This window comes from Condylostylus longicornis, unplaced genomic scaffold (assembly GCF_029603195.1).
Source record: "Condylostylus longicornis isolate FDR11 unplaced genomic scaffold, ASM2960319v2 ptg000049l, whole genome shotgun sequence".
NCBI classification, from domain to species: domain Eukaryota; kingdom Metazoa; phylum Arthropoda; class Insecta; order Diptera; family Dolichopodidae; genus Condylostylus; species Condylostylus longicornis.
In genome coordinates this window covers 1123447-1140085 of record NW_026578018.1, presented here as the reverse complement: position 1 = coordinate 1140085, position 16639 = coordinate 1123447, and the positions used below count along the sequence as shown (strand labels likewise).

The 16639-nt window shown below is 21.3% G+C and overlaps 1 protein-coding gene across 2 annotated transcripts in view; it reads left to right on the top strand.

Moving 5' to 3' along the window:
• LOC129611301 (putative inorganic phosphate cotransporter) overlaps window positions 1–14121 on the top strand; it is a 32619-nt gene extending 18498 nt beyond the window's left edge. The window contains exons 1-9 of one of the 2 annotated variants that reach the window (XM_055524375.1): window positions 5441–5460; window positions 9657–9909; window positions 11021–11297; window positions 11495–11676; window positions 11747–11836; window positions 11899–12363; window positions 12508–12790; window positions 13308–13549; window positions 13653–14121. In XM_055524375.1, coding sequence (XP_055380350.1) covers window positions 11231–11297; window positions 11495–11676; window positions 11747–11836; window positions 11899–12363; window positions 12508–12790; window positions 13308–13549; window positions 13653–13841 — 1518 coding nt within the window. In that variant the 5' untranslated portion in view covers window positions 5441–5460; window positions 9657–9909; window positions 11021–11230 and the 3' untranslated portion in view covers window positions 13842–14121. Of the gene's footprint in view, window positions 1–5440; window positions 5461–9656; window positions 9910–11020; window positions 11298–11494; window positions 11677–11746; window positions 11837–11898; window positions 12364–12507; window positions 12791–13307; window positions 13550–13652 lie in introns of those variants that run through there. The other variant, XM_055524374.1, reaches the window with a different exon arrangement.
• The last annotated feature ends 2518 nt before the right edge of the window (window positions 14122–16639 follow it).

Here is a 16639-nt window from a genome sequence, read left to right as displayed (position 1 = left end):
GAAATATATACGAACATACGGTATTATATAATATGAGAGAGTAAAAATCATATGAGCGAGAATAAATACTTATTCTAAAATAGAAAAAAATATTATGTACTTAAGGTTTATATTGACTGTAAATAAAAGCAGTGATTTTCAAAATTTTGTAATTTAGAAGAACGTAAATATATTATGAGCATGTGAGCCCTTATAGAAATTTCTCGAAATTAAATAATTTTAATTATAATTATTAATTTTTAAAGTATAAATAAAAAAAATTCAATATTAAAAACATTTTAAATTCTTCGAATTCATATTTGATCAAAATAACATTCAATGTTAATTCAATGTTAACAATACAGCTGGTGTCAAGTTCAATAATTTAAATTCCTTAAGAGAAATAAGGTATAATTTGCACATTTTTTTACAAAGCAATTAATAGCCTACAGGTAAAAACTGAAAAAATTTACTTTCTCTTCAAGTTTATTTATTTTGCAAATTTTTTTTTGTATGTATTAGAATAACTCGGATCGATTCCCCATATAAGACGAAGAAAATTGTAGAAATTTCCTTATATTAAATGAGTTGAATAAAATTTAAATAGAACTAAATGAAATTCGTAATGATTTATTATATCATTTTCAGTTTTCATTCATTCGTCACAAGTTGGAATCCTGTGATTTAAGCCAATCGTCAAAATACACAAGTATAAATAGTATAATGAATTTTTGAATTATACTATTGTATACTCATTTACTGCCTCCTACTATTATTAAAGAGATACTAAAGGAAATGTGTGCAAGTATAGAAAACTTCTGTCACAAAATATGTCAATCCAAATTGAGTTATATTCATATATAATTATACCCCTTCTAGGTAAAAGCAACTATTTTTTGAATGAATGCTTTAGAATGTACTAGAATTCAATTACTTGAGTGCGTAGTAGAACAATACGAGGTATCGACAATTTTGTTTTAAATTATTTATGAAGTAAATATGAAATTTTTTACAATATTTTTATACTATCGTAACTTGATACATATTGAAAACTTCTATTCTTTTCATATTTTCGGAATGGCTATGTTCTAAAATTCTTCTTTATATAAAATAGTATATTTTGTATTTAAAATATGAGATCATTGTTTTTCTTATATTTTGAAATCAGATAATTTACTAATTACAGCCTTGAATAACTACGACAACCCTTAGTATGTATACTAGTATGTCATTTGTTTTATGAATCATTTTAAAATTTTTCATTTCTTCAAGTTTTTCAGGTTAAATATTTATTCAAATTATATGTATGTATTTTACTTATTTTTGTTAAAACTCAAAATACATGTATGTACCTGCCTAAATATGTACCTACATTTTATTACTCATTGATTATTTAATACAAATATTTCGAAAATTGACATTCCCCTTAAAATTATATTTTTTTTTTACCTGGAAAATTTTTGTTCTCTTATTTATTTTTTGTATGTACATAATATTGTTGTACCATTGCCTGTTTAACAATTTGTTGTAAAAAAAAAAAATTGACATAGCGGTGATGTACTCTCATTATCATTTTGATTTCCGATATTTTAAGAAGAATTTTTTTTTGTTTGTAAATAAAATTAAATGAATAAAGTATGTGCGCATATATGTACATTGTTTTAACTCAGAACCGAATATACGAAAATGTAAAAAATACAAGTGTTTTAAAATTAAATTTTAAATTTAATCGAATAACAAAAAGAACACGATAAACAAAAAATTACTCAAAACTTGTAAAACTTTAACTGCTTTAATTATTGTTAAAAAAGTAAATAAAAATAAATAATTTTTAAAATGATAATTAAAGTGTAATGAAGCGTAAAACTATAGAAAAAAACACAATTAATACACACATACCTACAGATCTATATAACAAAGTATGATTAAGTCGAAATTTGAAATCATTTTCACTACATATGTAGCCAATAAATATGAAAAATAAAAGAGAGTGTTTACGATATTTTTTAAGTGATATAGTGTCATTTCAATAAAATATTGCGAATCTGCAAATTAATCACATTTTAAATTAGTTTTGAATAATATTATTATTGTAAACAAAAAATTTATTTTACTTTTATTCTTCATAATGAAATTTTAAAGCCGAAATTTTCGTTCATAATTTGGTTAAAATAAATTTTTCAAAAATTAAATGGGATCCCATCACAAATGATGAAGTTTAATAAAATATCCGTTCTTTTAATTAATAAAAATTTTAGTAATATGGTATTTATGTATAATATTCAATATTTAAAATAGCAATTACTGCCTCCTACTATTATTAAATAGATACTATATATTATTATTAAATAGTACATATTATATTGCTATTACTGCGAAATAATTATAAAATCAAAATGGATTGAGCGTTCATACCTATATGCAAACTAATCCATTCAATATATTTTATGCAGCAATTAAACTTATATAATAGAATAACTCAAATTTAATTTAGATCTGCATTTATATATACATATACAAATGCTCATACTGGCTTTTTTTTACGCGTAATGTCACTCATTAGTCGTTTTTTTAAATTCGGATTTAAAGACGATTATAAAACTTTATTATTATTTTGCTGAATGAGTGATGTAAATTTTTTAAATTTGTAATTTAGATATTTTATAGATCGATACGGAGTTCAATGATTTTTGATTTGGAGTTCAATGATGACAAAAATTTCAATATAAAATTTGTTTAATATTAAGAATCAAACGGAAAACAATATTTAAAATTTTATTTTAATATTTAATTAATATCAATTATTATATTTTGTATATAAGTATAACAAAAAAAAAATTTTAAGATTAATTTGTGCTAAAATTTTATTTTTTGTTTTTCCATAATTTATTTTTTAATTACCAATTCTTTATAATTGAATTAATTAACAAAAATTTTATATTAAAAATATTTATTTATTTTTTTCTAATATATAATTAGTAGGTATATAAAAGCATGTTTTAGTAAATACACAAATACAGTTTTAAAATTACTGATAGCTTAAATAAAATGATTCAAATGTAAATAAGAGTGTCAAAAATATTGTTTTCATCTTGTATGTATGGAATTCTACTTAGGTACAAAACAAATTTATTTTTAAAAGTAAAAAATATAAGTGTTTATATAAGTGTTTGAATACATAATAAAAAAAAATCATACATGTGCTCTTATTTTTTAAATTCATTTCGTATTTACAAGGAAAATATTTAAAAATTTCTAATGTTTACAAACACATTGCACGGTAGAAAAAAATAATAATAATATAAAAAGTGTTTGTGATACTCGTACAAGTAAATGTGATTGATAAAAAAAATTTTTTTTTTTACAAATTAAAATTAAAATTTTTAAAATAATTTTAATATAAATTGATCAAGGTGAATAATTTTGTCAAAAGTAATTAATTATAATTAATTATTCTATTATTGAAAATTCTATTCAATTTTTTTTTATACAATGTTTACATTTTATGTTGAATGAAGTTTTAAGTAGAATGATTGTAATTTGACCATAATTAAAAATGATTATTGTGAATTTGAAAAGTCATACTTACTATTACTAAATAATTACTTTTATTTTCTTCCCGATTATTTATGAATAGTGCACATTTATATTAAATTTATAATCATAATTAAAGTGAACATTCTTATCATGACAGAATTAAAAGAAAATAACACTATGATACTGTTAAAATAAAAAAAAAATATAACATTATAATTTATTTTCTGTTATTTTAATTATTTTTGTTTTTAAGCTCAATCAAAAATGCGGTGTATACTTATATTTCACGTTCAAATTTACTAAATAATATTTAAATTGACAAATTTTAATTAATTTAATTTTATAAAATTTCAATACATTTTGCTGTAATAACAAAAGTATAATATTTTTATAAAATATTCATATGACCTGTAATTTTTGAATAATGTAATATTACTGCAATTTTGAAGAATTTTAATTAGTCAATATAGATTTTTCTAAATAAGTAAAGTAAAGCAGAGTGATTTATATAGAAAAAGTCTTATTTAGCACAAAATTATAATAACAATACAATGTTAATTTGCTATGAATAAATCAAATTGTGTTCGATTTTCATTCGGCATGTAGATGAATAATCGTATATATTATTGTAAAATAACGGGCTGGTACATGTTAAATTTTTGAAGCTATTAATATTTTTAATTAAAAATAATTAGATATTTGTAAAAAATAATCTTTTTAAAAGAAAATGTATATAAATTTTAACGTGTTTTTGCATTTTAAAAATTTATTTTTAAATATTCACAATAAAAAATTTATGAGATTTTTGTACTTTGTTAATTGCTTCAAATATTAATTATTTAGAAATTATTTTAGGTTTGTTTTACTATTGTTTGAATTAGAATAAGTAAGTTTACATAATTTTAAAATAAATTGATTTTTTCCTCTTTTTAAATTGAACATATTTTAATTGCTTATTTCACTCATTACGCAAAATTCTCAAAAATTCGATTTAACTCGTTTATAGAGAGGACAGTGTGAGGAAATAGTTTTATGAATGCGCTCCAAGCGCATATTTGTGTTAACAACTTGTATAATACTCGTGTATTATATTCCAAATATCCGGATTTTCTTTATTTGGAACTTTGGTTTTAAAATTTATTGAGTATTTCTAGTTAAAAATTGTAATTACAAAAAATGTTCCAAAGAATTTTTTGTATATTTTTTTTAAAAAAAAAACAAGTTAATTAAAAAATTTTATTGAAATATCAAAGTGACATATGATTACCATTTAAACGCATTCATGCGAATTGTAATATAAGTATATGTAGACAGACAGATTTTTTAAATCAATGTAGAGTTTATATAAAAAAATTTTCAGAATATCTACACTTAAATGTGCTGTACTGATATTATAAATAAATAAAATATAATCACACAAATATTTCGATTGCGTCACATTCTCTCTTTAAAATATATACTAAAGAGTATATTATGGTGTAATGGTTGTTCTTATTATTATTATTTTTTTCTTATTTTTTTTATTTTTAATTCTATTTATATAATTTTTATTAAAGAAATTTAAAAGAGAAAATAAAAAATTAATTTTATTTTTTTAGTTTATTTTTTTATTCGGTTGTCTACAGTTTATTCTTGTTCTCTATAGTTTCCAAAGTTCAGATTTAAAAATATATAAAAAAAAATGTTATTAAAATATAAAAAATAAGTGAATAAAGTGAAAATATGAAAATTTAATAACAATTGAATTTTCTTATATGTATATAGCTATAAATATCAGCTATATTAATTAGAATTTTTCATATTCTTAAACAAAAAAAAAATTATAATTTTTTTTTATTTTATAAAATATAATGCATATATGTATGTATGTGTATACACATTTTAATATGTTACATACAAAGTATATTTTAACGTGATGATCATGTGGTAGACATAAACGAAAACGTGAGTTTTCTTTTCTTACTTTTTATTTTTCTTATTTTTAAATAGTGCGAAAACTTTAAGTTGTATATAGAGGCTTTTAAAATATACAGTGTATTTTAAAGTTTACAGTAGAGTTGCGTTATTACAAAAGAAAAGTTCATTTATTCTGGATGAATTTTTTATTATAAAGAAATTGATTAACGCATTTTGAAGCAATTTTTTTCATCACATATTTCATTTTTCTGTCTAGTAAATTGCATTTATGCGAAATTGTAACATGCAATTAGAAATTATAAACCGAATAATTTATTAATTGAAATACTGCTATATAGAATGAATTCAGAAATTCAGAATATTAAATGTAATAAATTCTGATTTCAGAATTTATTACATTTAAATTGCAACAATAGTTCGTTTGTAACAATTATATAATTATTATAACATTTGTATATATCTGTTAACAAAGACATCTGTTTCAGTTTCATTCCATTTGATTTCAATATTACTGAATAGCGATTTTCATAAACTAACACTATTAAAAAATTCAAAACTTTACCACTTATGAAATTTGTCACAAAACTTTTTGAAATTTATGACTTTACTATGTTTTGTCAAAAATGGTAATTGCATAACATATTTTCTTTTACATGTTGAAAATCTAAAAGTCAAGAAAAATTTGAAGTGCGTTTTATGAGTGTGACTCGAAGAATTAACTTCATATACTTATCTCATAAATTCTAATTTTTCGCAACCTACAAAAAACCAAATTTTTTAGAGAGTAAAGATATTAACATACCTTAATTTATCAATATCAAAATAAATGATATTTGCTTTTGTAAACAAAAAATTTATTCTCGTCTTTGTTTACTAATTTTCATGAAAAAAATAATATCATTTCAATAATCATAATAATTTTTAAAAAGATATTTTGTTAATTAAATTGTGAGTGTTTATCTCTTATACGTAGAGTAGTTTTTCAAATAGAACCAATTTACGTCAAAATTCTAACCCAATAGAACAAATTTTACGTCACAATTTTGAACTAAATTTTTCCAATGAGTTACTTTACAATATGCTATACGAGTACAATAGTTAATTATTAATAGATCTTATTTAATTTATTGAAAACTTTAATATGTAAATATAAATTAAATTAATTAGTCCGTAAATATATTTACATTAAAAGAATAGAACACCATCTTAATGTCAAAAAAATAAAAATTCGTGAATCATGTTTAAATTTTGAAAAACCACTATTCTTTTCACTGAGAGTTCACTGTATCGCAAGTTTTAAATGTATATGTGCATATTTGGTATATTTGGGTACACGTATGTATGTTTGTATGCATATTTTAATTATAAAGTTTATATTCTAAATATTTTGTAGAAAAATTTTAATTCTTTTAAATATTATGTACAAAAAACAAACAAAAAAAATGTTTGTAGGTAGCCATAAACAAAAGAGAGGAAATAAGCTTTAAATTTTGTATTACAATAACAATGGTATTCTTTATATACATATATAATATACTAAAATAATAGTAAAATTAAAAAAAAAATATCAATGAATTTTAAATCGGAACGTTACAAAAAAAAAACAATTGGTACCTAACCCACAAAAAAATTTTTGCTTTGATAGTTAAGATTTTTTTTTCATTTATTTTTTACAGAATATTTTACGTACTTACCTTGATAAAATAACCGCGTAATTGAATCTATTTGGCTTTTTTCTTACTCTTGTCACTTTTTGGTTGTTTTTATTTTCCTTTTCTTTAATTTTGCTATTGTTATTAATTTTATTAATTCTGTCACTTTGCAAAAATTAAATGAGTTCATTTTAGTTTTTTTTTTTTGGTTCTTGCCGTGGTAATTAATCGTATTAAATTATGTGAGTTTAAATTTTTTTTTAACACCAAACTAGCTATAGTTAAAATTAAAAAAAAAATTTATTTTTTTTGTTTTCTCATTTATAATTCAATTTAATTTATTTAATTCTTGTATTTACTAGATCATTTCCTAGATATAATTTCCTAGATAATGATTACAAAAATAGAATGTTATAATCGAGGGTGGGTGAATGTTATATAATTAAAGTAAATGGTTAAATTATAATATGGTGTGAGACATGTACCAAATAATGATAAAATCCAATAAAGATAAATTAAAAATCAAAGTGAATATTTGGGTAGATTTTAAAATTTATACTTGTAGTTGGTATTTATAATATATGAGAAATAAGTATACGATCTTGAAAATTTTGTTAATATTTTTGAATTATTTGGAAAATTGAGCACATACATATATTTAAATTTTGGGGCTGTATATTTATTTATTTGCAATGAGTTTTTATTTAGAGGACCCTAGGTACATAAATTCAATTTCCTTTTATTTGGCTTAAAAATTTACATTATGGTGTTTTTAAAAATGTAAAGTTTACCTAATATTTTAATGATAATATAGAAAAGTGTCATATTTTGAAAAATATTATACATATATTAAGCTTTCATTTTTTGTATAATAAAAAGTATTTCTGACTGAATTAATTTCTGACTTAAGAGTGAATTAATCTCAAATAAGACAATATTCGTTTATGAGTTACAATTTTCGTCTTAATTGTTATATGAAAATTCGCCATGAATTAATTATAGATTGTCATAAAAGAACTAGGAAAATTATCATAAAATTACTTCAACTTAAACACCTTTAATATTAAGCAGATGGAAGCTTGAAATTTGGTGTTACCGCATCATGTAATTTTTATCATGCTTCGTTAATTTCTCTAATAAATTGTTTTAAGAATTCTAAAATTCTATTATAACACTTACGCATCGCGTCAGTAAATAAATGTTACCATGACCAGTTTTATAAATTTAATTTTTAATTGAATAATTTTCCAAAAATTAATTTAATACAATGAATCATAAATTTAGTAAAATTTTTAATATAATAATTTAAAAATTTATTATATATATAAGTATGTGCTTATTATTATATTTGATTAAGTTAAAAATGAAAATAACTGTACCAAAAATTGAAATACAATGTTATATGTATATAAGTATATAGCCACATATTTTTTTTTTATTAATCCCATAAATCTTTTTTTTTTTTCACGTCTTAAATTTAATAATAATTTAATATATGCATGTATGTATGTATATGTACATGTATATTAAAATTACTTATTATGGTATATAGATACGATGACATCATTTAACAGTTTCCGGTCTTATTTTGTATACTTATTATATTTACTTAATATCAAATTAAAATTTTCATTCACAATAGTAACAATATTTTATAACAATATTTTAAAAAAGAGTATTATTTATGATTCATTTAATAAATTCTAAATTAAGTACATTATATTTCTTCAAGTATATACTTACATATATACTATATAGTATATGACATACTTAAAAAAATTTCGCATTTAAATTTAATTAATTGATCCTTTCACATTGTTTGGTCTTTTAAATTTTTCATTATTTAATTGGGAAAAAACTGTTATAAAATATAACAAAAATTATTTTGTTTATTTAATTTATTAAAAATGGAAATAATTTCGTTTGTTCACGTTCAGTATTTTATTTTAAAGTGCCTAAATATATGCAAGTGGCAGTAATTTTATTATAGAATTTGAATATTTTTTAGTACTTAAAAATTGGAATGAATTGGAAGTATGTGTGGAATAAATTTGATTTTATATTAAATTTTATTAAAATAATTAAAATTTTATTAACTTATATAAATTTTAAAGAACTATAGAAAATAATAGGTAGGATGCATACTACATACGTATGTAATTTGAAAAATTTGAAGAGATTTATGCGGAAGTTTCCTTTAGAGTTTTCTTTTAAAATTTTAAAATAGTTGCATTGTATTGCTACATAATTCAGCGATTATGCAACTTGTAAGCTAATACAATAAGTGTTAATAACCCTATTGCTGTAAGTTTAAGGTTAAATTTTATTGTGAAAATTTTATTAATTGTTTTTACTTGAAAATCAAAACAATCCACAATTTAGAGTTTTCTTGATTTTGAGTTTAATACGTATGAAATTAATTATTTGTTTAAATAATTAAATTAAATTTATTAAAGAATATTGGCTTGTAATTAAGTATTTTATAAATTAATCATTTATAATTAATTTAAATTAAAATATTTTTGAATTAAACTAATAAATTTTATATTATTATTTTTGTTTCTTTTCCAGATTGATCTTCGTTTAACACAAAATATATTACAAGAAAAAAAAAATAGGATGAATTATTCAAAATGCATTCAAAAAGAATCAAATTAACCAAAGAATTTTGCTGATTTTTTAGCATCAACAAAATTAAAAGAGAAAATAACGAAAATAGTTTTTTTTTTCGTCAATTAAAAACGCTTTGTTTTATTAAAAAGGTTATCTTTTAAGCAGAAAATATTATAAGAAATTTAAAGGAAAATCAAAATTTTTAAAAAAGGTAATTTTGCATTTATATTTCGTATAAAATGTTTTCACAAACTCACAAATCTAAAAAATTAACAATTTAATAATAATACACAGGGTGTTTTCGCATAAGGTGGCAAAAAATTTCAGAAATGATTCTTTGACAAATTTCCAGCAAAAAATAAAAAAACGTACTAGATATTTCGTGTATATAAATAAACGGTAATATAACATGCTTTATGGCTCAGGTCAAATTGATTGTAAAACTGAAAGTAAAGAAGAATCAATTGCCTGCAAAACAAGCCCTCGACAATTACTCTATGTTGCATAGTTCCGAAGTTGTAATCATTTATTTTTATGCAGGAAAAATCTGTTATCGTTTTTCTTTTCAACAGGCTGTAGCTCGAAAACGAGTACATGCACATTATGCGAAACACAATGTTTTTTATTAAGGCAATATTTACGTATATACATTTATAAGCTCTCAGATAAAGTATATTGTCTATATATATATGTATTAGCCATAACCAAACTGAAATTATGAACTTTGAAAATCCGCAAAAGTGTGCACTTTAAATGATAGGTTCTGCAATATTTTAAACCTCGAATTGAGGTTATCTTTAAGCAGGCCGTAGATTAAAACAATTAATTCAATTAAAATAAAATGTTGTTGGTAAATTTTTAAAGTTTTGGTTTAGTATAACTCAAATTTCTTTGAAATGCATTGAGATCCAAAATTATAAATTTCATTTTATTAATTTAATTTTATTATTTTTTATAGCATATATACCTATAATATATACATAAATCCAAGAAGAAAATTTTTAAGTTAGCAACTAATATGACAATAAAATTACTGCAAATTTTAATATTAAATTTGTGTTGTATAAAATTTTGTATGTTAAAACAATGTAACGCTAAGCTAAATTAGCTGAAAATTAAATTTTGATGTTAAAAGACATGGAATTCAGATTTTATTTTAATTAAAATTCATTTTTAGCTAGATATACGTACATACATACATATGTCGAAATTTGAATAGTCGAAACCAAAATCTATCCTACTCTGAATTTCCTAATAATCATGCAAAATATTTTAATTTTTATTAAAATTAATAATTTTTCATTTTGTTCTTATAATTTCAGACGACGTTCTTTCAAACTACAATAGACTTTGGCACATAATATATACAACATTTATATATATATAAAAATAATTATATATCACAAACGTAATTGCAATAACTCAAAAGGAACTTTTAATTTAATAATTTAATTGAAAAATTTTCATTTTTTTTTTTTTTAAATATTCAAATAATTTATTAATTAAGTTAAAAATATATTAAATAATCCAAAATGACTGTTACAAAAGATCATTTCGATAGTACTAGTACAAATGATGATGAATATGGGAAACCAAAACGTAAGTGAATTTTTAAATTAAAAATAATTAAGAAATTTGGTAGCTCTATTTAATATAAGAGGAGCTTGCTCAGACTGCTCTTATTTTATTTCATTGTTTCTTAGAGTTACCAGAATTCTTAATCAATTTTAAAATAAATGTACATTAAATTACATGGATTTTTGTAAAATTAATATTTTCCTTTTTTTTAAATATAGAATGGTGGGGAACGAGACATTTTGTCACATTTATGCTCTTTTTGGGTATGGCAAATGCATATGTAATGAGAACAAATATGTCTGTTGCAATTGTAGCTATGGTAAATCATACTGCAATTGGTGGTAATACTGAAGAAGAATATGATGATGAATGTCCCAATTATGAAAATGAAACACATGATGTAAGTTTCTTTACTATTGATAGTATAAAATTTTAATTTCTTAACAAAAAATTTAAATTCAATAATATAGAGTACACAACATGATGGTGAATTTGTATGGGGGACAGCATTACAAGGTTATATTTTATCATCATTCTTCTATGGTTATGTTATAACGCAGGTAAATTAACCAAAAAATTTATCAAAATTTACAAAATAAAATAATTAAATTTTTATTCCTAGATTCCATTTGGATTCTTAGCTAAAAAATATGGTGCATTAAATTTTTTGGGTTGGGGTATGATGATAAATTCTGTATTTGCATTCCTTGTACCAGTTGCAGCTTTTGAAGGTGGTGTTGTACCATTATGTATTGTTAGATTTATACAAGGACTTGGTGAAGGTCCGATAGCACCATGTACACACGCCTTACTAGCTAAATGGATACCACCAAATGAACGTTCACGTATGGGTGCTGCTGTATATGCTGGAGCACAATTTGGAACTGTGATATCAATGCCATTATCTGGTATACTAGCTTCAGCATATGGTTGGCCATCAATATTTTATGTTTTTGGTGTACTTAGTACTGTATGGTCAATATTATTTATATGGTTGGTATATGAGGATCCATCAAAACATCCAAGTATGAATGAACAAGAAAGAAAATATATTAATCATTCATTATGGGGTAAAAAAGAAATATCGGTAAGTTAAAATTTCATATTACATATAAAACATTTGAACCAATGTACATACATATAATATATATATATACATATATTATATGCTTTTATTTATATAAAACACTAGGTACACTTTAATTATTTATATTTTTGCTTAAATTTTTAGTCACCACCAGTACCAGCTAAAGCTATTATGAGATCAATGCCATTTTTTGCTATTTTAATAGCACATATGGGTCATAATTATGGTTATGAAACATTAATGACTGAATTACCAACATATATGAAACAAGTATTAAGATATTCAATTAAAGAAAATGGTATATTATCAGCTTTACCATATGTTGCAATGTGGATATTCTCAATGTTTATATCAATTATTGCTGATTGGTTAATTTCATCTAAACGGCTTACTCATACAGCAACAAGAAAATTAATTAACAGTATTGGTATGTATTTATATATATGTAATTAATTTATACTTAATTTAATATTTAATTATACAAAACTTAATAATCATATGCACTACAAATTTTATTCGAAAATTTGGCTGGAAATTTTCATTATTTACACCTTGAGTTCTAGAATATAATACCATAAATTCAGCATGGAAATGAATCACTAAAATCACTTTAAATTTTAATTTTTAGAATTCATTTTAAAAACTGTTAATACTAAGATATAAAATTGAAATAATAAAGAATTTACCCGAATTTTGAATAATTTTGCGAACGCGACAACCATTGTCAATTATTTTGAATTTGAAATTTACAAATGACACATTAACTCATAAGTCAAACAAGTATTACAAGAATCAGAAAATGTCATTTTTTTATTCAATCTTAAATTTTGACAGCCAATTTATATTATTTCTACAAAACAATTGTTAATTAAATACATTTCAATAAAATTCATTAATAAATAAATATTAAATTTAAAAAAAAACATAATTTCTATTAATTTTAGGTCAATATGGTCCAGGAGTAGCATTAATTGCTGCATCATACACAGGATGTGATAGAGCTTTAACATTATCAATATTAACAATTGGTGTTGGTCTTAATGGTGGTATTTATTCTGGTTTTAAAATTAATCATTTAGATATAACGCCAAGATTTGCTGGTATTTTAATGTCAATAACAAATTGTTCAGCAAATTTAGCTGGTTTATTAGCACCAATTGTTGCCGGAAATTTAATTGAAGGAGATGTAAGTATCAATTATTATAATATTGTATATAATATTATTTTTATAATATGAAATTTATTTTAAAACAATTATTATTTAATTATATTTATATTTTTCATTTTAGCATTCAATGGCACAATGGCGTATTGTATTTTGTATAGCAGCTGGAATTTATTTTATAGCAGCAACATTCTTTGTTATATTTGGATCTGGTGAAAGACAATATTGGGATCCAATTGAAATTGATGAGAAAAATAATGATATAATATCAAATACAAAGGATAAGGATTCCGTTAATATTAAACTTAAGTGACCATATATAGCTATATTTAATTAAAAAAATATATATTTTATTTAATAATTCAATGTATGTGTATATAAATATTAAGAATAAAATTTTTAAGTTTCCTTTAGTAATTAAAATAATAAAATGAATAAAGAGAAAAAAAAATTTTTTTTTTCTTTAATTATGTTTATATATAGTAATTTATTTAAAATATTATAATAAAAATTTTAAAACAAAAAAAAAGAAAAAGATCATAAACAACATATCATTTTTGTAATTTTACATAGTCTGCTTATAGTACGCTAGTTATAAATTATTCCTGAACAAAGTTTGCAATGTATAATATTTTCTATATATATATAGATACGAACATTGTCTATATATATTCGAAATCATGTATATACGATATGAATAATTTAAAAAAAAATCTTTGTAAATTATGATTATTCAAATTTAAATAATTAATAAGGTGATTAAAATATACTATAATAATTTATATTTATATATATATATATATACCACAAAATTTTTAACATGTAAATATGTAATATTAACTAAAATATGATGATCATACATACATATATACGTTATATATCGGAACTGCATATACCTCGTACACTTTGTAATGAAATGATAATAATCTAGTGTTAACTAAACTTTGTTTAGTATTGATAAATTTGAAATAAAAATATATATATATATATATTATTATATAAATAATTGATTTTTTAAATTATATACAAATATATATTTTATATATATATATATAAAAAAAGCAAAAAAAAATGAAATTTTAAAATTTTCTTTATTGTAAGGAAAAAATTCAGATAATTTGTTAAAATTTTTTTTTTATTTAAAAATTAAAAATAAAACAACTTGTTTAAAAAATTTTTTTATAATAACTGTTATACACATTTTCGTTAAGTACGTTATACATACTTATAATAGGTATTGTAATTTAAAAGTGAAAATATTCATCTTGCCTGTAAATTTTTTTGGTTTTTAAGTAATTTAACAATTTACTTTTCTTTTTTAAATGGAAACCGTGAATTATGAAATATTTTATAAAAATCAATTTTTTTTTCTGTATTACATTTTGTAAAAATATTATAAACATTAAATTTTACTTTTAAATATTTGAAAATTTGAAATGTAACAAATGAAAAAAAAAGGCCAAAAAGTGATTATATAATTATTTGCATATATAAATGATAAAAAAATTAAAACTGTTATACATATTATGTATTGTGAAAATGGTATGAATGTGAAAAAGAAAATTGAATAGAGAAAAAAAGATAAAAAAAAAAGAGAGAAAGAACGTTGAAGAAAAACAGAAAATAAAACTCAAGCGAAAAAAAAGACCTAAAATTTTTTTTTGTTTTATTTTAATATCTTAATCATTCAAAACGGCAATCATTCAAAAAAGAATATTTTGACATTTAAAAATAGAAGAATTGTTAAATGCAAGTTTTCATAATAGCACAGCTTATTGGTTGATTGTTCATTTTGCGGTTAAAACAACAACTTCTTAAAATGAATTCGGTAGCTTGGATTGATATTGTGCGTATAAGTACCTGTTATAATGCATTCTGTCAAAAGTTGATTAATTTTATTACAGTAATTACCTCCAAATTTAGTTCATTTAGTTTAATTCATTAAGTTAAATTTGGTAATTTTTTAAAAAATTTCTTAAATTTAATCTTTTTTTTTTGTATTTCTAATTACATTAATTAATTTTCGATATAAATTTTTATTTATAAATCTGTTCTAAAAACGAATTAATGTTACCTTACTCATTCACAAAGTTATATATGGATTTCTATAAAATTGCTAAAATATCTACAATTAACTATGTATTTAGTTTTCATTCAAAATATTTCACTGTTTCTTATTTTAATTCAATTTTGAATTCTAATTGTGTACTATAAAACAATGTTCACAAGAAAAATTTCAAAGGAAACAACATGAATAATCCCCTCTATTATGTATATCGGTATCGGCCGATAAACGATAATTTATCGGCAAAATTTTGTGTTTGTATTACCAACATTGTTTATCGGTAAATTTTATCGGAGTCGGGAAAGCTTTTTTTCCCTATATAGGAAACGTATTAGCTGGTATTATGAAAACGATAAATTGTCGGGTTTTCACCGATTTAAAAGCGGGTACAAATTTTTAGACGACAGATTTTTTTTTTGTAAAATCTTCATTTTATCAAGGAAACTGGTGTAATTAATTGCTTTTTTAAAATGTAAGCATTTTTTCTAAATTATTTTCTTTCAAAATGTTATTCATATATTTTATTTAGGAGTAAAATCGTAAGCAACAAAAAACAAATTGCGCGGTTAGTAGAAAAAATGGAAGAGGACTTAAACCTGGCAAGGAATGATAATCTGAAATTCTGGATAAACCTAAAAAATGTGTACATATTATATAAATAATAAAATAAAATAGGTACATAAACATACATTTTGTTGTCTAAATCCAATGGATTAGTTGAATCTCTTATATGTCGTCTTTGAATAGCTTGCGTTTCTTCACTTTCAAAATATAATGCACGTGACATTTTCCCGATATATGTATACTTTTATTTTACAAATTTAACAGAAAATAATTTTCTTACAACAACTTTTTAGCACATCAAAACCAAATTCAAAATAGTTTTAAAAATTTTTTGAAAATAACTTTTGAAAGAAAACAAATGTCATTAGAAAAAAAAACATTTTCTCCAATTTACAAAAACAAAAATTTGTATGAAAAAGCTTCTTTTAATCGGTTGAAATATTTTTATCGGTATCGGTTCATAATACAGAAGAAACCCAAAA